The sequence below is a fragment of the Chrysemys picta genome, chromosome 1 (assembly GCF_011386835.1).
Source record: "Chrysemys picta bellii isolate R12L10 chromosome 1, ASM1138683v2, whole genome shotgun sequence".
Taxonomy (NCBI): Eukaryota; Metazoa; Chordata; order Testudines; family Emydidae; genus Chrysemys; species Chrysemys picta.
In genome coordinates, this window is record NC_088791.1 from 181,177,827 (window position 1) to 181,200,911 (window position 23,085).

A 23,085-nucleotide genomic window follows, 5' to 3' on the forward strand; every position below is an offset into this window, starting at 1 on the left:
GTCCTGGGGGAATTGCCAAAAAGCTGAACATGTCCGGGAAAATGGCGGCTCTGCTCCTCCCCGACTCTTCGGCTCTGTTTAAGAGCTGGGCTGCCCGAGCGCTACCGGCTTCGGGCAGCCCCCGTGCCTCCGGACCCTGCGCCGCCGGAGCCCGGGAGGGGAAGTGCCCGGCTGGGGGCGCAGGGTCCGGAGGCATAGGGGCTGCCCAAAGCCCGAGCACTACCGGCTTCACGGTTTGCCGGGCAGCCTCCAGACCCTGCACCCCCGGCTGGGCGCTTCCCCTCCCGGGCTCCAGCTGCGCTGGGGAAGCGCCGGCTGGGGGCGCAGGGTCTGGGGGCTGCCCGGCAAACCCTGAAGCCGGTAGCGCTGGGGCAGCCCTTTCCCCCTGGCTGGGAGTGAGAGGGAGGAGGGGGCGGAGTTAGGGCGGGGAAGGGGTGGAGTTGGGGCAGGGCTAGGGGTGGGGAAATGGGCGGGGCCAGGGCCCGTGGAGGGTCCTCTTTTTTTATTTGAGATATGGTAACCCTAGCTAATGATGAAAAATAAGACCCTGAATATTTTCTTGAAGGGCTCCTGATTAGGTTGATTTTTGTAGTTTGCTTATTTATCACAAAGGAGCTTTAGGCTGTACTCTTGTCAGATCTCACAAGCTAAGATTTCACTTAATAGTTGGATGAGTGACATCCACTGAAAACCAGCCTGCTGCAAGAAATAGTGCTGGTTATTCAGTGATGCACCAGTGATGTCACTAGAATTGCTCCTAGTGTAAATGATGCTAAAATATAGCACATAAAACTGCACTGTAAATGGTGAAAGTTTAAAAAAAGCAATGCCTTCAGGATCTTACCACACAGGGAATCTCACATACTACTGATTTAAGCCATATGTAATTTTAGAGTCACTGGGCTATAGGTGATAGGCCAAATTTTGTTTGTGTCCCCATTTTATGGCAGCAGCACTGAACAGATCCTCTTCTTGGATGAAATTAAGAAAAGGAGAACATAGGCCATGAATTATGATAGACTGTGGAATACTGGGGGAATACTCTTGTCATAAAACTAGACTGGACAAAGTAATAGAAAATATACTGAAGGGAGCAATCTGGCACTTGCAGGAGGATGGACAAAATGACCTAATAGGTCTTATACATCTCCAATTTCTTTGATTTTATTATTCAATCTGTCCAGCCTACTTTACTGAAGTATTTGCCCAACAGCAGGACCCACACACAGCTTTGATGGGGAGGTCAGAGCTTACCCGAGTTCAGTTTACTATGCTACAGTAGATCTCTTTAAAGAGTAAGAACAGAGTTCAGGAGACCATCTTCTAACTTCTCAAGCAGCGAGGATAACTGAGGAAGTTAATTAAGTCACACATACAGGGATAAGAAAGAGCTCAACTTCTTTTCCCTTGTAAGTTTAATGCCAGACAAAAACTGTCCTCAGGTCACTATCAAGGGAGTTGAATGTAAGAACACTCAGTCCTCTGACTTACTCCTCTTTGCCACTGTGGGAAGGCCAGACTTTTCTATTTTCATCAGTGGTTGGTCTTTTTCCTTCAGGCAATAAGTTGATGTGGGCAGACACCAAGTTTCCCTGTGGACCTTGATTGCTGAAGCTTACTCTTTTAAAAGATGTTCCTGCTTTAGAAAAGAAGCTGCTGCTGGCTCCTCTCTTCCCTCCCCACTGCGCTATTGAGTTTACATTTTTAAATGTCCCCTTCTTTACAATATCCCTTTCAACATTTACAAATAAGTATTTTATTTCCCTACTGACTGCCTTCTTCCATGTAGGAAATTATTCCTCCTCTTTGTCCCTTACTCCCAGTTTTTCTAACATAGCTGAAATTATCACTGCTTTTCTTGTTCACTTCTGCCAAGCAACAGCCAGATCACATAAACCAGTGGTTCTCAAAGCCGGTCCGCCGCTTGTTCAGGGAAAGCCCCTGGTGGGCTGGGCCAGTTTGTTTACCTGCCGCGTCTGCAAGTTCGGCCGATCACGACTCCCACTGGCTGCGGTTTGCCGCTCCAGGCCAATGGGGGCTGTGGGAAGCGGCGCGGGCCGAGGGATGTGCTGGCTGCCTTTCCCGCAGCCCCCATTGGCCTGGAGCGGCGAACTGTGGCCAATGGGAGCTGCGATCGGTCGAACCTTTGGACACGTCAGGTAAACAAACCAGTCCAGCCCACCAGGGGCTTTCCCTGAACAAGCAGCTGACCTGCTTTGAGAACCACTGACATAAACTACATTATTGGTGTTTCTGTGGGTGTCCCCCCCCAGAAAACCAGTGTTTTTTGCAAAACCTCTCTAGCCATAGGGTGCATTTTTTTTTTAAAAAGTGCAAGTGCAAAATTAGATATTTTTAGAGCTGGTCAGGTCACAGTACAAGTTTTCATGAAAAATTCTTCACTTTTTCATTACAATTTCCAATTTTGACTTTTTAAACAGCTCTATAGCTGATCAAAGTAGAATAAATGTTCACATTTTTTTACAAATCATAAAATTTCAATATGTCTTTATATTTAGAATGTATAAGCTATTTCCCAGCAGACTAAAGGCCAAATTTTCTGCTTGCACAATGAAGTCAATGGATTTACATTGGCAAAGAATTTGGCCTTGAACCTCAATCAAATATGACCTGTTTTAAAATGTTCTAAAGCAGTGGTTCTCAAAGCCGGTCCGCCACTTGTTCAGGGAAAGCCCCTGGCGGGCCAGGCTGGTTTTTTTACTTGCGTCTACAGGTTCGGCCGATTGCGCCTCCCACTGGCCGTGGTTCATCACTCCAGGCCAATTGGGACAGCGGGAAGCGGCAGCCAGCACATCCCTCGGCCCACACCGCTTCCTGCAGCCCCCATTGGTCTGGAGTGGCGAACCGCGGCCAGTGGGAGCCGCGATCAGCTCAACCGGCGGACGGCCTGGCCTGCCAGGGGCTTTCCCTGAACAAGCGGCGGACTGGCTTTGAGAACCACTGTAGAGCTACCATTACACATCCAAATAACCATAAAGGAGCACAGTAAGATGGGCCATTATTCCACAGAACACTGGTATATTACAAATGGACACCGGAGTTATTGGGGTCCTGTGATAGCTCTTGGGAAGTAAGGAGGATGAAGAGCCAATATTTTGATAATGGGGCCTAATATTTTGTCCATCCCTTAGTCGCAGAAGGTAAGAGCGGAACCTGCAGAGGTAGGGGACAGAATCCAATGACAGGACCCTCCACCACTTGGAGCCCAGGAAGTGGCCCCCACTCAATGGTAGCTCAAATTTCACCTTACCAAGGCAGGGAGCATGGATTAAGGTTTCTACAGAGAAGAACACAGGTGACTGTTACTTGGAATATCTTCACCACTCCTCCTCACTAATTTATTAAGGTTTGTTATTTTATTTGAATGAGTCCATAGCACTAACACTGATTAAAAGGTATATCCCAACAATACTTATCATTTCTTATTATGCTGCCAGTTCTACCATACTGAGGAATAAAAGACTGAAATGGCCTTTGTCTCATTTATAAAGCAGACAGAACTCTCAGAAGAAGTATGTCTAATGGCTAAGCAGGATGATTGAGAATCGGGTAGAGACCTGGGTTCCCAGCTCTGCTACTGGCTTGGTATGTGAACGTAGGCAAGTCACATAACCTATATTTCTTCCTCTGTAAAATAAGTAAAACAGATGTTTTGTGAGGCTTAGTCAATATTTTCAAAGCACTAAATCAGAGCCACACATTGAAGTCCATAATTAATTTTTATGCATTATTTATATATCGACCCCATGTGAGCTGAAAGCAGAACTCAGAATTATGCCTAGGACTTTCAGAATAAAACACAGACCACTACTAATTGAGCTAAATAAGTGACTTAATTAGCTGACAGCAGTAGCACTTTGTCCAGTCTAGTTCTCCTATTAGTTTTTGAATGTTATAATTCCTCATGTCAGATTTGTGTCCATTTATTCTTTTGGGTAGAGACTGTCCGATTTGGCCAAAAGAATAAATGGACACAAATCTGACATCAGGAATCATAACACTCAAAAACCAGTAAGAGAACACTTCAACCTCTCTAGTCACTCAGTAACAAACTTAAAGGTGGCAATTTTGCAACAGAAAAGCTTCAAAAACAGACTCCAATGAGAAACTGCTGAGCTTGAATTAATATGCAAACTAGATACCATTAACTTGGGTTTGAATAGAGACTGGGAGTGGCTGGGTCATTACACATATTGAATCTATTTCCCCATGTTAAGTTTCCTCACAACTTCTTGTCAACTGTCCAAAATGGGCCATCTTGATTATCACTACAAAAGCTTTCTTTTTCTCCTGCTGATAATAGTTTATCTTAATTAATTAGCCTTTTATAGTTGATATGGCTACTTTCACTTTTTCATGTTCTTTGTATGTATATACATCTTCTTACTATATGTTCCATTCTATGCATCTGATGAAGTGGGCTGTAGCCCACGAAAGCTTATGCTCAAATACATGTGTTAGTCTCTAAGGTGCCACAAGTACTCCTGTTCTTTTTGCAGATACAGACTAACACGGCTGTTACTCTGAAATTTTTTTGACAGCTGCAATAAAGAATATTGGAATGATCAAGCCTCAGGAGGTTAATTTCAAGAAAGTGCTATATATAACAGTTAGAGATTTTCCATACCACAGAGATTTGGGTATCAAGCTGGAAATTTCATGGAAAAAACGTTTTTCTCATGAGATTTCTGGATTTCCTGGTTTTGGTGAGGTGAGAAAAAGACAACTTGAAGACAGCCTCTCTGGCAGTATTTTAGTTTTTCCAGTGTTTTATATCCAGCTAAAACCTGGAAATCCAAAGGGTAATCTTTTTAATATATATTTTCCAGATCTCAAAACAATGTCATTCTCCACAGATAAGTGCATGCTTCCTTTTCTGGACAATCCTGAAGTTGTTCAAACCAGCTAGAGAAGCAAAAACATGTTTCATATGCAATAGATGTGTAAATGAGATGCTGACAAAGACCATAAATAACATTACTTACCCTAGTCCTAGCAGTTGACAAACTTCATTTGAAATCTGCTCACTCCAGTAATCTGCACATGCTATATACCAATTATTCTCAATCCTGAACTGTAGCAATCCATTGATGCTTAGAGAACCATTAAACAGACGCACTGTGGACAAAAACAGGCATATGGATTGGCAGCTAGGCTTATAATACTAGAAATATAACAGACAGACAGATTCACTGGTGCTGGCAGAGGGAAGTGTAAATTGCACAGCCTAGCAGCAATGAGGAACCCTCTGCCCCAGAGGTGATACAACCCAACAGGAGGCAGGCATGCTACTGCCACTTCCTCTGGCATTTCTGAGATGGGAGAGAGTTTTAGTTTACAGCCAGGGGATCTCAGGAATCTTGTTAATGGAAGCTATTGAGTTGATGTGCTGAAGCAGCAAATGCTCCAACCAATCTATCCAAGGCCCCTTCCTGGCCAGTATCATCCTCTTTTTCAAACTAGTGTACAATGATTTAGCTACCCAATTTTCACTAAAACCAATTGGAGATTAAGTTAAAACCAGAGCTGACTGAAAATTGGAATTTTCATCCCATGAGAAATTCTGATATTTTAACATTTGCCTTCATTGTTAATTGGGACTAAAAGTTGAAATGTCAAATTTTTTCACAGAGCAAAAAGTTAAAATATTCAAATGTTGAAATGCTTCATTTTGGTTTTGTTCAACATTAAACTGCATTAAGCTGTAATCCGATTAAGCAGCCCTGCCCCAGTGGAGAAGGACAGCATGAAGACTCCAAACTATGACTCTGGTCAGGCACTGCTGAAGCTCAGGCAGATGAAAATTATTGTCAGCCTGACCTGAAATGAACCATTACATTTCAATTTTCCCAATGGAAAAATCAACATTTTCCCCCCACACAAAATCAACATTTTCCTGTGAAAATTTCTGATTATGTAGAAACCGCATTTTCCATTTAAAAAAAAATCTGCTAAATATTCCTGACTGGCTGTATCTAAAACATCACACAGCAGAGCTTTGAGAATGTCCTCTTTAGTATGCAATTAGTATAAGTATGAACCTTCTGGTATTCATATTGGTGAAATATATCATTACAAGGCAGTGATGATGTATAGTAACTAGTGACTGGCAAACCTAAAATGTCAGGAAGCTTGGATAAGGCTGGAAAACATTGGAGGCATCTGCACTGGGAGAGCTCCCTTTCCCTCTCTTCTATCTCAATCAGATCTTTCTGCCTTCCTTTTGACTCTATTCCTCTCTTCTCCTTGAATATCCCCTTGAAATTCTTTATCTTCCCATGAACTACAACAATTCCCTTTCCCCCGTATCCAACAAGCCCCTGTAATCCGTGATTCATGTATGACACTTAATAGATTCTCTTATTTTGGTAACGTTGGTACAGGATGCAGGGAGTTCTGATACTGGATCCCAAACAACTGCTACTCTCAGTGTTCAATATATTAACAAGCTTCCCTAGGTGAGAGAGGCCTTAGAATATGTTGACTTTGACCCTTGAGAAGCCCCAGGAACTAGAGCATTTGAAGATAGCAGGTAGTTTAACTTGATTGCAACAGCTGAGATCTTGAAATGGGTTTCATCAAAATTAGGAGAAATTTTGGAGACTAAATGAGGGCTAGTTAACTTTTCACTTCTTTTTGAGGCTTAGACTGAGGTTAGGGCCAGTTCTTGTGGGTTTTTTTGCTTTGTTTTGGTAACAGCTCACTCAGCATTAGATGTCTAACTCAGTAGAAGGTGTTAAAGCAAACTGTGCCAAAAACATCTCTTTGGGACGAAGTACATAATAACAGGGCAGGAAAGGACTGCTTTATCCATATTTTAAATCTGCAATATAAATGGTTGAAAATCTTTTCCAGCTGTTCTTAGCTACATAATTATGTTCACAGCTTTTCCTGTAGGTAGAGGCTGCAGGTCAGTTTATTTTAGGAAATTAGAAAAAAAAAAAAGACAACGACATTCTCACACTCAAAAAGAACACATTGAAATAATGGAAAGAATCAAATTCTGCTTTTGGATGCATGCACACAGTTCCAGTTTAAGTCAATGGGACACAGCACACGTCTATGGTCATATCTTGGCCCTACAAGTTTTCCTTAAACCAACCAAAGGCAACAAATTTGTATCTGAGCCTAAAAGCCTACCCTTAAACGTTCCCATTTGTGGTCTACAGAACTTTGTCAGAAATAGCAATTTCATTTTTTGCCAGACCCAACATGATTTTAACATAGTTTTTGCATATAAATTGTCATTTGGGAACCATTATTCCCATTTTGCATGAAACAAAACCATGTACTGTGCAGTTAATTTTTTATTATCTTCACTGATGGTAGCATGACAGCAGCTGTTGCTCTTGTTGTCATGGTAACCTGCACATGTGAGCAGCTGTGAAAAGCAGTCATAATGCTGCTCCAACACCTGTATGAGACAGAGCCTAGGCAAGCTCTGTGGGTCAGGCATCGGAGCAGTGGTTTACAAGCAGTAATCATTTTGCAGTAACCAGTAGTCAGACAGGTTTTCTTAGAAGAGAAATCTGCCTGCTTACAGTGGTAGAATTAACTATACAACTGAAAAAGGATATTCTCCTGGTATTTTAAGTAGCCTATACCTTAAAGTGTTGAGGACACTCCCTGCTTTCACAGGGATATTTGCCTGTTTAGATGCAATGTCAAAGAATTGACTCACTTTGTCCTCTCTCTCTCGGACTTCAAGCCAGACCGTCAGCTTATGTAAATTGGCACAGCTCCATTGAAATAAATGGAGCTATGTCAATTTACATCTGCAGAGGTTCTGCCTCTTTACATTTGTTTTTTCTTGAATGGTTATTTCCTTTAATAAAAAGTAATAAAAATAAAAGAAATGATCATTATTGAAAATACATGTATTGCTCTTTGGGTACGAGGAAAACAAACACTTACCACACTCTGCTTCATCAGAGCCATCTTTACACTGCCACTGTTTGTCGCAAAGGTTAGCAAGGGGTATACATTCCCCACTTCCACACTGATAAGCATTGGGTCCACAGGGTTCTGCAGAAAGATTTGGTCAATGAAGGAAACAAAAGCATAATTACAGAGTAAGACTAATCACACAGATCATCCAACCCAACTGAAGGGACAAAACTCTGAATGTAGTTATGAAATGAGCAGGGGCTCGCTCTTCACTGGTATCTTATTGTTATGGAAACACATGGGTTTTTTTAAAATTAATTTATACAAAATTTAAATGGAAACAACTATATGGTAGTTACTGGTTTTCTATTATTAAATACGATACACATCTGAGGGGTGAGAAAGGAATGAAAACTTCAATGGGTTTAGGACTTCACCCCACGGTTTTCAAAAGTGACTACAGATTTTGGATACTGGGTGCTCTTCACTTTCCATAAATCAGGCCTCTTTAAGGCATCTCAAAAATTGGGCACCCAAATCTGGAGGCACCCCAAATCATGAGTCACTTTAAAAAACAATCTTGTTTGGGGAGAAATATTGCGTAGGGGCAGGGGGATAGGAAGAAAGGGTGCATGCACCAAGCTAGGTGTAATCTAGTTCAATTGACTGCATACCAGAAGAATGTTACATTCCTTCAGAATATACGGCTACATTTGTTTTCTCTAGTTAATATATATTTTTTTTAATTACATTGCTTACAGATCGAATTAGGGAGCAAGGAAATGGAAAAAAATTGCCTATTCTATTGACAAACGTGTTTACTCCCGTTTACTTTGCCTTTCTGGCTATGGTAGCTGAAATTTTATACCTTTGTTTAAGGTGAATCCATTGTTTTATCTTTTGGTAAAATAAGTGATATAATACCAGGTTAGAGTCATACAAACACATATCTGGCCTTTGACACAATTTTGATTAAAACAATTATACACGTTATATACACAGTGGGCCAGGTTTCCAAAACTTCTTTGGATCAGATTTTCAAGTGTTCAGCACCCAAAATTAGGGCCAAATTTTCAAAATAGCTCAGCTGCTGCTCACTGCCAAAATCTTTTGAACCACATTTGGGAAGAGCAGTTATTTGCCCATTCCCAGTAAACAAAAAAGGACAGGATTTTTAAAGGCACCTTAAAATATAGATAGGCACCATATAGGTGCCTAGGCACTTTTGAAAATCCTAACTCCCATTGATTTCAATGGAAGTTAGGCACCTAGACACTTTTGAAGTGGGAGTTGGGTGCCTAGGACTTCTGAAAATCTCCTATTTGCACTGTTAAGCACCTAAATATCTTTCAAAATCTGGCCCATAATTACTGTGTACTGTTCTAATTTATCAGGTCCACATTAAATATTTTACAAAATCTGCCTAAATACAGCCCATGATGGACCAAAAAGACTCACAAAGAACTATTCTGATTATTGGGCATGAACATAATTAATACGTGTCGGTAACTTTCCATATATTTATTTTTCTAAAAAAAAAGAAAAAAATATGGTAAACATGAAAATACTGAGTCAAATTTTGCCTTAAATTTAGTGGCACTGCACAGAGTTCTAGACAGTTCAGAATTTGGTCAAATTTAATATTCTGTTTAAATGATGTTACAGTGACAACAGCTGTCCATGATCAGATAATCCAAAGGTTAGACCGACGTGCTGCATAGTGCTTTCGCCATTCCCAATTTCATATCAATTTTTCTACAATCTTAACTTTGTTAGAGCATAATTGTGTCTGTTTAAATCCAACAGATTGCGTACTTTACTCACCAGGCATGCCAAGATTATAACCAGTAGTGAAATTTGCAAGAAATCCTTTCTGAGTTCCAGATTTGTCAGTAATGAAGAGCACTGTCATCTGGTTAGTGGTAGAGAAGACATCTGGAACAGGGTTTCGTCCTGTATAGACAGCTATTCTCAAGGAAAAGATGAATACATTGCAATGGTGGGTTAGATGATTTTAATTTAGATGGATTGTCAGATGTTTTTGGATGCCATAGGATGAAAGATATTCAAATTAAGAGATAGCAACAGCAACATATGGGTAGTAATTATTTCCCAAGCCTCCCACATCCTTGAGGTGTTTATAACAGGTAAGGTATATATTCCACACCTGACACATTAATATAGCAACATAAGCCTTGATCCTGTCAACACTTAATTGTGCGCTGAGCTACAATGGGAGTACTCCTGTGTGGAAAGTTAAGCACATGCATAAGTCGTGACAGGATCACATAAAGTAAATTATATCCTCATGCCTTCTCGTTAACTCCCAAGTATCATGGATCATCCCAAAATACAGATAAAAATAGAGATGACTAATTCCTTTTCCATCATGTTGATCAGATTGCTAGAATCATCCCTGATTTCATTTATCTTATAATTCAATATGTGGTACTTGCCTAAAAACAAGGAATCTGCTCCTCTTCCATCTCTGATTTCAACTACATCATAGATATTTTCCAGCTCAAAATATGGAAAATGAAGCTGAATGTTTTTCCCTTTTCCAGCATTTAAATACCACACACCTAGAAAACATCACCAATTAAAACAAAACAAAACAAAAAAAAACCCCGTACTTTATATTTACTATAGTATTTGCATTTTGACAGGCCATGGGGAAAAAGATCTTGGGTAAAATTTTCAAAAGCATTTAAGTGATTATGAAGCCTAAATCCTATTTTCATCAGTTACTAAGGGTCATATTTTTAAAGATATTTAGGGGCCTAATTCCAAATGATCTTTCTTGGCACTTAAATCCCGTGCAACTTGGTATCAGCATTATTTAATTAAAAGAATCATATGACATAGGTCTGGCCATTCGAATTATGCTCCTTCTGTGGAAAAAGCCTTTGCAGCTTGCGGTGTATTGAAGGGAAAGATTTGTTTGACAGAAAACAAACAAACAAACAAAAGATTACATGTACTCTTTTCTCCACAAAGTGAGAACTCATGTAACCAGAATTGCCCAAGGACACATATACAGCAGCATAAGTAGGATGTAACTGACAATCTTTTTCTGAGCACCATGCAATGCTCAGAATGTCTTGAGTCCCATACTAAGATCCCAATTCAACAAGGTAATTAAGCCCATACCTAACTTTAACCATGGCCTCACTACCAGTGACCTCAATGTGACTACTGCACATGCTTAAAGTCAGGCATGTGATTAAGCATCTTGCGGAATTAGTGTGTGAAAGTAGGATACCATACCTTAGTGTGACCAAATAAACCCCCAGGATTTGATTTCATGTGATTAGCACACCAGAGAATTCACACAGCTCTCCTACAACAACCGAACAACATTTAAATTTAATTGAAAAGCAACAACAGTGCTTTCTTCTTCACTTCAAGCATCAGTAGCGAATATTGTACGTTATCAAAACATTGTGGGCCTGATTTTTTTCTGACTTACACCAGTTTTACCTTGGTGTAACTCCATTAACTTTGGTGGAGTAACTCCTGATTTACACCACTGCGAGATGAGAACCTCCAATCAAACAACTCACAAAATACACGTAAATGTTCTTCCACGTAAAATGTTTTAAAATTAATTATTTTATAGGAGGTGTGATTAAAGTGCTGCCTGCAGGTCACATACATCGAACTGACATAGAGTTCTCCAGTGTGGCCTGTGGCTACCCTCACTGCTTTTAGACAGAAATACAGCCTATAAAAACTACAGCTCCCATATTGCTGTGATGGGTGCACCGAAACTGAGAGTGGATGCAATCTTCTTCACAATTTATCAGCTAGCTACCATACGGTACCTCAGCCTCCTGGCAAGTTGCCAACATGGCCCTCAATTAACAGTCATCCAATTACACAGCAAGGTTTCTTCTCCTTCCTCACAGCACATAGTTCCTATAATCTATTTCCATTTTTATTGTACTAATCCTCCCTGCAGATCTGGGGGAGGGGAGACTTACAGGAGGCTTGGTGGGGGTAGTTGTTCGGGAAATTTTTAGAGCTGAATGTAGTATTTGGTTCCCAGAGTTCAAATGGTCCCCCGCAGTCAGCTGAAAGAGAAAGTGTTTCAGAAATATGTCACCTACTGCCTGTTTGTGCAACCAATTGCCCAGAAAGACCATGTTCCAGTCAGTAAAATTACAGGTCATACATTTAATGGTCACTTAATGGTATTTCCTTTTGCTTTATAGACCTGGAAAGAACAGCAACATTTTTATAAAGAGAATGAACTGGATTCAACTTTACAGTAACAGTATAAAGGTTCAGAGCCAGATGGTGCTATTAATACACAATCCTGAACCTCGGGCAATACACGATCCTGAACCACTCGCAGCTAGGAGTCAATCTACCCCAATGGGAGCACTAAGTCTCAGGGAAGCAGAGTATCTAACAGAACTCCTAGGGAATTCAGCAGCCGCTCCTCTCCTTAGGAAGATATAACATGCACTACTGTCCAGGGCCAGTCAGCTCTACTGGCTGATGCAGAGGTGGACAGTACCATGGTTCCATCAAAAGCCTTTTTGTAGATTCTATTGCTTATATAGTTCTTGTGTTCTGGGCAACACAAGTGCTGCAAGTGTGACCACTCTTGGTGAAGTCCGCCCCTTGAACTTTGGCAGAGGAAATGGTCATGATCTGTCCCTTATTTGTTGATCAAGGATTCCTAAGGGCATTACATGAGAGCAAAGCTTGAAGGCTTTATAGATGAACAGACAGTTTTAAATGTACACTGTATTGTTTGGCTGTACAATATTTTAAATGCTTGTTATTCAAGAATTACAACAACAAAACCCACAAAAAATTAATGTAAACCTTGGAATTTTAGTTAGCAACATCTCCGTCATTTACTCTCTTTCTAAATGTCTTTGTATTTGATTTGCTAGCCTGGGAAAATACTTGATGCTCTTAGACACACCAAAGGTACTTTCCTTTCTTCACCCACTGAATAAATTATTAATGGAGACCATGTGGAACTAAAATGGCAAAGTGGGCCAGATAATTTGCCATTTAAAAATTTGTCATATTCATACATACATATATAAGAAAAATAATGCCAAGAAATTTTTTTGGGAAAAGTTTTAATGATTTTTCATTCAGCTTTGGCCATAATTAAAACATTAACTTGCCACAATATCTTGCATGATTCCCTATACTTCTGTATTGCACTCTTGTTTAAGTACCCTAGTAAAATTCTAGGGCTGAGATTTTCAAAGTTGCCTAAGGAATTTGGATACCCAATTCCCAAAGGGAATTGAGTTTCTGAATCTTGTAGGCAGCTTTGAATATCTCAGCCCAAATGTTTGCATCTGAAAATACGGAACCAATTTAAGTCTTGATGAAAATGGACACAACTCCCATTGTCTTCCCAGGAGCTACCCAGGCATACACTAGGTCTGGACATGGCCAATAGTGCTTTATTGCATTCAGTTCTTGAAGGGTACAAGCTGATTTATGAGAAATATAAAATTACAGTGAGCTATTCCAGAGCATCCCTCACCATACTGTACTGCCAATCCCTGGTATTACTAGTAAAAAGGAAAAGCCTGCTAATCCTTGGTTAAGGCCATGCAAGGGATGGGAACAAGGGATGTAGGCTGTGCAGTGAGCTCCTGAGCTCTACTGCCAGCAGAGGATAGGATAGTTCCAGATGATGATGAGAGCGAGAAGAGAAATGTGCTTTGGATCTCACTTTAGTGCTCATCCAAAAGGATCACCTGCAATCCCTTCTATTGCAAACTACTAACTGGAGCATGCACCTACAAAATCAGGGACCTGACTCTACTTCCAAACGGGTGGATCCTGCCCGAAGAGACTAGTGTGGCAGCATATGCACTAACCAAGCTCTGTGAAAAGCTTAGTATTATTATTAGGAATTATTATAATTGTGTTCAATAGAGCACTAGGAAGGTATCCATCCCTACTCATGTGCAGATGCATTGGTGGGTGAAAGGAAGAGTTCCTCTCCAATGAGCCCGTGAAACACAGGGAAGAATTTAGCCCAGTGCACTTAATAGTACAAATATCTAATCTAACCCTATAGAAAAGGCTTTAGCAATGCTTTCAATAGACCCTCTGAACCTATTTCTGTGTGTGCCTCCCCGCCACAAAGAACATTTCCTCAAGCCATGAGATTTTCTCTCTCCTCTGTTTTCTATGCAGCTCCTTTCCTCAGGGCATGAGAGGGAACCTAGCTGTCTTGCATGGCAGTGCATAAAACTAGCCATGTCCTTCTACTTTTAAGATGAATAATTTAACAGGCCCCAATTGGATTATGCTTTAAAAAAGAGAGCACTGAAGATATGCCAAAAGTGTGCCTGTCACCATGAACAGTAGCACCATTTGCTGATGTGAGCTTTTATTTGTTTTATGACACTGCACTCTCCCTTCATTCCTGGACACACAGCTAGAACAGAGGACTCAGGTCAGGAGACTTAGGCTGTAGTCCCAGCTCAACTACTGCTTCACTGTGTGACCTGGACCAAATCATTTCACCTCTCTATACCTCAGTTTCCCCATATGTAACATGGAGATGATAATACTTATCCACTTTTTTAAAACAGTTGCACCTTTTTGGATGAAAAGGGCTATGTTCGTGCAGGGTATTATTATAGTGTGACTATACTGAACAAGTGTAGGGGTTACGTATAAAGGTTTTTTTTAACATAGAGTTTTGAGAGCTCTGCACGTGTATCTTAGCCTTTCAAAATATATTTTAATAAAATATGTTAAGGTGAATAGTCAGGACCCCGTGTAAATACATCCAGACTTCAGTGGCATTAGTGAGCCTGCCAAAATGGATAGCACTCGTAGTATTTATACACTAAATGGAAGTTTCAAAAGGGTCATTGCTTTTAAATATTTAAGAGCTACTATTTTAGATACATTTCAAGTATAATTTCACATTAAACAGCTGGCTAGTAAGATATCCTTTATACTTGCTCTAGCAAGATATATATATTACGAGTTGTCTAGAGATAAATGATGGTAAGGAATTGGCAGAAGCACTTATAGTATCTGCCATTCTAATTATGATGATACCATTTACACTAATGGTGGTCCAGCTATTTAGAAAAGATGGTACATATTCTGTAATAAAGCAACAAAAGACTTGTATTATAATGGATCTTTAGTATCCCTGATATGCAGTGTTATTAGATAAAAGGGCCACAACTACTGAACAAGCGTACAATGGGTGATAGTTGAATTTCTCAAACACTTATGTCAGTTACTTTCACTTCATTGGATACCTATTAGCTCATTCACATAATCTTTCTAAATGCTAAAACTAGCCATTTGTCTTTCCATGGAACAATTTTTCTCATGAGTTATGATCTGACAAAAAACCTTCTGTATGTACAAGACGTATATGAATTGTGTGTGCGTGTACATGTGTGTAAAGAATTAGAATATTTGAAGTGATTATATATATAACCCTCTTGGTTTAAACTGGCTGTTTCTCTAATAATGCTATTTTATCTGCACAGGATACATTTTTTAGATCCAGCAGCTTGAACAGAATGCACCATCCTGCACGCCAAGAAAAAAACATCTAATTAAAGATTTTGGCTAAAATAAAAAGCTACATTTGTAAATCAGTCGCCAATTCTAGGGTTTATGATTAATGCCAATAGACTAAGAAAATTTCATGCCTTAATTTCTTATGGAGTTGAAGGATTTGGAAAAAACAATACATATTGCAAAATTCTGCTTGCTTGGCAATATCTGATCTTTGTTTGTTTTACAAGATTTTATCTCTACTAAGATTCATTGGGCCAAACTTTGCCCTTAGTCGCATCCCATGCAAACCCACTTAAGTCAGTGGGGTTTCTTTTAACTATGGGCAGAAACTGAGCTGCTGTCTCTGAGGATGTGAAACTTACATTGTCAAAACTATAAGGGATCATCAAAAATACTTGAAGGTCATTTTCCATTAGTGACTGGTGACCCTCCAAAAGTTATTACGTTCATTTCACAGAAGCATCCAAACTTTTAGCATCAAAATAAATTTACCTCTTCAGTCTGCAAAATTGAACTAAAAATCTCCTGACAAGAAGCTCTGTTAAGTGTAGAAAAAGCCCAGAAGAAAATGGCCTTTATTGGGATATTTCATCATTTCCATTTGGCAAACTTCATCTGAAGAACTAAATATGAGAATGATAATGAAGGAGAGGTAGTAAAACATTTCTAGATTTGGGAGCTGGGGGAAGGCAGTTTTATTTGGACTTTTGGTAGAGTTCCCACTGGGTTATTCATTTATCATTTCTATTTTAAATCTGAACCAGTGTGATTCTGGTGTGTGAATCTTTCCGAGTCATCATGCACTATCTGGGACTATGATGTAAACATGTTTTTATGAAAACACCTGTGGGGATTTTTCCCAGTGACCTTTGGAGATCTTATTCTAAGATTTGATTCTGTGGATTTTTCTTTGGGGGAATGTCCTTTCGTTTTGTTGTTCAGAAGCAAAGCAAAACCCCAGATTTGGTAAATGCACAGTGAGACAATTTCAACAGACATTAGTATGACTCAGCTAGCGGACAGGAGTCACATGAAGACAAGAGGTGAAATTATATTGATAGAAAAAATCCTTAAACATTTGATACTCTTTTTTTTAGGCACAGTTATAAAAGATGATTTATGTCTGAAATGCATCGTTGCCATATCTTTTAAGTATACCTCATTTTGAGGGATTTTACTTATTTTTGTCCCAGAGTTACCTATGATTAACACAAATTTGGTGTCTCCTCACTTCTATTGTTGACAATTATTTACAACAAAAATAAAGAACATTGAAATTGAGATCACAGGAAGAGTCATTTACCCTAAAGGAAGGACTTCCACTATACTGTAATTTTCTTGCATGGAGAATAGTTTTGTGTACCTAATTTTGGTCTTTGCCACTCATTGCATTCCACATTTGGGCCTTAGTGGTTAGAGAGGGATGACCATTGTAGAAGGGCAAACAGTGAAAGAATGTAATCTTAATTACCTAATGTGCAGAGTAATATATTTTTAATTGCAAGTTTAGCAGAATTAAGCAGTGAATTCCTCCACAGCCATTTAGAGACCGCCTGCACAATGGGAAAGTTCCTGTTGAGATTGTCCACAAAATTCTCGCAGGAGGAAGCTCTGGGACATAAGGAATGGCTTAATATTTTCCTTTGATAGCCCCACTAAATGGGTTCCTATTTGACTATTATTCTTGGAAAGAAATGGCAAAAGCTCTAAAAAAAGAAAAAATAGTGCCAGTAGTCTCAAGACGCATACATTTTATGTAAAAATTACGTAGAGTTAGAAAATATGTCAAGTTAGAGTTATGGTTCAAAGGGTTCATAGGGAAGTCCGCTTTCTATAGATAGGATCAGCAACAAATGACGACACTAGCTTTCTGTTAAGAAACACACACACACACACTCACACAGATATTTCAATTGATAATTGGCTTTCTGAATCAATATCATCTGATGGTTTTAGCAGAGCAACAACAGCTACCTTAAAATGGTATGGCTTGTTGTTGCTTGGGGCAAAATTTGATCTTGTAAAGTCTAAGCATAAGACACATTACTCACAATCCTCTAAGCACTACCCTGGCAAGGAAATACAGTAGAAAAGTAATTGATTTTACTCATGTCTGGAAAAATTATTGGCAAAATCATTAGTGGTCTTTATAAAAAACAAAGTATTATGCAGTTATTTTGGACTTTATGCTTGACGCTAGTTACCAGTAACAAACTGCAATCAACACACATTTTTTTCCCACTGATGACGACACTACAGCAGACATGCCAAACATACAAAAAAACCCACAGAAATTGGGCTTGTTTTTGGCTTAATTGGCTTGTGAGTTGCTTGTTGACTAGTTTTTGGCTTGTAGCTTGTTGCTTCTTTTTTTTTTTTTTGATCGTCTCCGTGCAAAGGGGTGCAAGGAGGGACAAGGTGGGGGGAGAGAGTCAGGGGTGCACAGCAGGCCCATCATAGTCCCAGATTGCACGCCAGGGGGATCTAGTCACATAGAGGGTTGGGGCTCTTAGGGATTGGCTTGTTTGGGCCTTGTTTTGAAATGGGATTAGCTTGATTTTTGGTTTATTGTGAAAGTCGGGGTTCTTATTTACTGCGTGAAAGTTGGCAACTGTGCACTACAGGGGAAGGTTTTCTGGGCACTTTTGAAGACAGCTCTATTAATTAATCCAAATAGGCCCAGCCATGAATCCCTTACTCACATAAAGATCCCTTGTGCATTGGCCATGATCACAATCTAGACGGGTACAACCAACTCCGTTGCAAAAAACACTCTAAGTCATTTCCACTCTATTTGTGTGCTATGCTCAGTGTCAGAAGATGATTTGAAAATGAGCATTCACAGATTACAGCAATAAATATTGCAAATAAAAATGTAGAACTGACAGTCTTATGCAAAAAAGCTACAGAAATGCTTGGCATTTCAATAACATTTTGTGATACTGCAAAAGACAATGCCACATTTTACTGAAAGATAATGTCTAACAGAAGAAATTGACTCAACTCAGATTCCTCATCTCTTGTTTTCTGACATGACATTTCTAATGAAATCAGTATCAGTAGTAAACTTGCACAACGTCCATCTTTGTAGTGCAATATTATTTTGAAGCACTCAGGACTTTTGACAGCTTAAAAAGAAGATAATTTTTAGTATGCCTTAGATACAGGAAAGCAAACAAGGTATGCTCATAGTTTTCTACCATCCTGTGTCCGCAGAAAGCATGCTTTATTTTCACTATGAAGGACAATCGGGTGCTTACCATCAATTCCATGCTGAACATATGCATTATATGTTACATGTTGGTCTTGATACTTTAGATAAATGATTTAATTTAATATTTCAACTGTGCAGAAATTTTCAGTTCTTGTGTGATGGCATAGAAAAATAGATACAACTCAGCTTCAGAAATGTAAAAACAATGAGGAGTCCTTGTGGTACCTTAGAGACTGTGCCACAAGGACTCCTCGTTATTTTTACTGATACAGACTAACACGGCTACCCCTCTGAAACCTTCAGAAATGTGTTATAGATTTAAAATCAGGTGAGCACATGGCTGTCAGTGGTAAAACAGAAATCTTATACTGATTCTATTATCCCACAGATGGAACTGCTCAGTGTGTTGGTCATTTATCTACCATTAGAACATCCTTCAACGTTCTTTTGCATTATTTTAAAAACTGGTGGAAGTTTACTCATGTGCTTCAATCTCAAAAACTTTCAACTTCTAATGCTGCTCAAATGGAATAGTATGTATCCAGATTGAAATGAATTAAGATAGCTTCATCACACTGCTTCATGAACCAAGAACGATCCGTGTTCTCACTCAGTGAATGCCATATTGCTAGATAATATTATTGAAAACTCACTGAGAATTTTACATAAATGAAGGCCTACAAAGGAAAGAACTAAACTAATTTATTATGGTGATTAATATTAATTTGTTGTCCAAATTTAACTTTGGACACGGAAACTTTTTATTGAGCTTTCCTTTCCTCTTATATTTATTGCAAGGAAGGTTTAAAATTAATCTTTTATTATATAATCAGAAAGTCTTAGTTTGCTTTCCTTTACTGATGCTTTACATTTAGAGGTGATGGGATTTTTAGTGGAAGGTCAATATTAGTAAACAGTACTTTGAGTGATGGGAAACCCAGCCAATAAATTACCCCCGTTATTTTAATTTCAGACCATCATTATTTACTATATGTTGTCAAGTTAGCAACTAGAAGGATTTATAAATGACAGTAAACCCAGTATGAAACAGGACTCTTGTGCACTTATTGTTAATTTCAATTATTTCAGACCTTCTGGGCACACATCAAGTTTTTTTTTTCTTTTAATTATCAAAATTCTCATGATTTTTTCCACCAAAAAAAAAAAAATGCAAAAAGCCCTCCAAAATAAAACAAAATAAATTTTCACCATTTTTTGACTAGTTTTACTCATATGTTTACTAAGGCACCTAGAAGGATCGGTGGATCTAGCTTACTGAGTTAATATCAGATATATTGATTCTATGCTGAGTTATATGCATGTTTCAAAAACAAAATTATGGTTGCATTAAAGAATTTTTTTTAAAAAACCCTCAAACAATATAAATTCTGGCATTTAAAATCTCTGTGGTCTCCATACAATGGCTCCTGTGAACTTTCCAGAATTGGTGTAGACAGAGGAGTAGGGTGCACCAGAAAGGAGATTTACAGCCAATGTTTTTAATGGCTCATGAACTTTAAATTGAACTGTTGTTCGGGAGGAATGTTTGGATGGTGCCCCCAAACCTAAAGTCTAATATAAACATTAAAATAAAATTCCAGGAAACCTCCCTTTCTACATATTATTGAGACAGGATTTGAGTTCTTCAGTGGGCCTTAAAAATTTAGATGATTTATTCTTTGATACTTTCAAAATCTAGGCCCTGATCCTCAACAGTGTAGCCCTATGCATGTCAACAGAATTTTGATGATATATGCCAGCTAAGATTTTGACCCCTGATTTGTAACTACGAACAAAGGTCTAAGTAATTAAAGAGTTGAAAATGTTTAAAAACAAATATATTCTTAGAAAATAAACATATACTTTACTTTAAAACAGACTTACTGGGAAGTGAAGGTGGAGTAGTGCTTGTTGGAACCAAAGTTGGTTCTGGATAAATACTTTCCTTACACTGTCCACTTATCAGTCCAATGTCATCCAGGGCAATATCACTTAGACCTGTTTTTTTAAAGGCATCAAAAATAACCTGAAATTCATGGAAAACACAAATTTAGAATGTAATGCTAAATTATCTAACCATCTGTGCCTTCAGAACAGATTTCCCCTTCTTTCATGCATTTTTTTTTTATTTCTACCATAATCTCTGGTCTGGAATTCCACTGGTGGGTCACTAATGAGAAGAGATAATTCCCTGCTAGAAAACTTTGTGAAACAGCACTACACAAGACTAGATTGTGGCTTATGCTTACAAACAGAGAGATCCTCTCATCTATCCCCTATATATCAAATGAGTCAGGAGATTTAATGCACAATTCTATAATTTCATTATCTATTATAATGAAGTTTCCACACACAGAATCTGAAATCATTATTGTTCAAATTCTCTACTGGCCTTAATTGGCTTAGCTCCTTTGATTTCCAAGGAGCTGCACTAATTTAATCAGAAGAGAATTTACTGTTGTTATTGTGCCCCAAACCTACTATTACCTACAGCAGGCCTATTACCAAACATTAAGCGCTGGTGATCTGAACAGCCAAATGCAATATTTTTCATGGTGTTATAAGGAAACCCAGGTTTCCTGGAAAACTGACTATACCCTTATTACAAAAGCATTTTTTGGTCAGATGGTAACTGCAATCTTTAGCATTCTTTTCTGGCAGTGGTTTTGCTCAAATGGCTGCTCATCTTCACCACCATAACAAGACTAGTCATCCCTGATACTTATGGAATGAATTTGTTGTCTAATCCAGAATAGCTGAAAGAATTACCTAGTGTAGTTCTACTATAGACTAATTCTTTTTGATACAAGTAGAATACCCAGCTGGATATAAAAAACATTTCCTTTTGAAGCTAAATTCAAATATATAATTATGTAATTAATTGGCTGAACTATTTGGGAATCTAAAGTTTCTGGTCGAATCTCATTAGGGACAAATGCTTCATATTTCATTCATTGTCAAGGTATTTCAACTTTCAATCAGATTTGGATACGTTCTCAGATTTCCCTTGCTGTGACAAAGAGCTCTCTTTGGATACAAAGCTGGCAGTCCTCAGACAGCAGTAAGTCTCCCTGTCCTACCATATCAACAACAACAATAATTTAAACCCTAGAAAATACAAGGTCCAGTTCTGAAGTCCCAGTCTTCTGCATACTAATAATTATTTGACAGTAAGGCCTGGTCCCCACTAACCCCCCACTTCGGACTAAGGTATGCAAATTCAGCTACGTTAATAACGTAGCTGAATTCGAAGTACCTTAGTCCGAACTTACCGCGGGTCCAGACGCGGCAGGAAGGCTCCCCCGTCGATGCCGCGTACTCCTCTCGGAGAGCTGGAGTACCGGCGTCGACGGCGAGCACTTCCGGAATCGATCCCAGAACATCGATTGCCTGCCGCCGGACCCTCCGGTAAGTGAAGACGTACCCTAAGTGTTAGCAGACAACAAAGGATATTGCTTTTGCAGATGTGGAATACTGCAAACAGTTCCAAAAGTTGTTGGAAAATAAAGTGAAAGAGAGTTAGCTTAAAGTAATAAAAAAGATTAATAGCTTAACAAACCTTAAAGTCAGATGTTTCATTTAATGTTACTTGTCCATAATTCCAGTTGTTTCCATAATTTCCTTCTTTCTGGAAAACTGTCTTTTCCATGTTATTGCTATTCACAATGTTAATACTTAAACGATAAACGTTAGTACCATACATATGATACCTGGAGGGGAAATACCAAGATTTTATATTATCCTATCAGACTGGAATTCATCCAGATGAGTGAATAAAAAGAAATATCATACTGAAAATACTAATTCAAGCTTTTCATTGCATAAGTAGCTTTTTGAAGTCAAGATGGGTCAAAAACTAAAAGGTTTTAATGTATTTTCACCCAATAAATTCTGTGAATTTGTTTCTAATACCTCACCAATATTTATAAATTCCTACAATACAGGGTATCAAAAGAATATCATATTCAGACTCTGATAACTGATATTCTAAACGCATTTTGATTATGGCAGCATCCCTCCAATATGTGTCACCAGACTTCCAGCATGTGTCATTCTGAAGGACTGGCATCTGAAAGCTCAACAAGCTAGAATGGTTTTATAATATGAGGTTTTAAGCCTCATGACTTCATTATGGGTCTTTGGCTGCGTGCCAAAGGTTGTTAATCCCTGCTAGGCCTGATTCAAAGCTCACTGGAGTCAATGAAAGACTCTTATTGACTTCTGTTGATTTGGATCAAGGCCCATATTGTAATTTCTTATGCAACTGGATAGTTAGAGACCTGGAGTGAAATCCTAGCTGCAAAATTCCCATTGACTACAATAGGGCCAGGATTTCAGCAGAGGAATCTCTAGTTTGTCATGGAAATCCAAACTCTTTGCAGAACTGTGCTGCACTCCTGCTGCATGGTTAAGCCAGGTTG

The 23,085-nt window shown here is 38.9% G+C and overlaps 1 protein-coding gene across 2 annotated transcripts in view; it reads right to left on the reverse strand.

The window, feature by feature from the left end:
• Nucleotides 1-23,085, reverse strand: part of TMPRSS15 (transmembrane serine protease 15) — an 82,028-nt gene that overhangs the window by 25,078 nt on the left and 33,865 nt on the right. For both annotated transcript variants that reach the window (XM_065576235.1, XM_065576245.1), the window contains exons 8-14: nucleotides 22,224-22,374; nucleotides 20,549-20,690; nucleotides 11,892-11,981; nucleotides 10,365-10,490; nucleotides 9,733-9,873; nucleotides 7,936-8,046; nucleotides 5,007-5,139 (exon numbers count right to left, since the gene is read on the reverse strand). In XM_065576235.1, coding sequence (XP_065432307.1) covers nucleotides 5,007-5,139; nucleotides 7,936-8,046; nucleotides 9,733-9,873; nucleotides 10,365-10,490; nucleotides 11,892-11,981; nucleotides 20,549-20,690; nucleotides 22,224-22,374 — 894 coding nt within the window. The remainder of the gene's footprint in view (nucleotides 1-5,006; nucleotides 5,140-7,935; nucleotides 8,047-9,732; nucleotides 9,874-10,364; nucleotides 10,491-11,891; nucleotides 11,982-20,548; nucleotides 20,691-22,223; nucleotides 22,375-23,085) is intronic.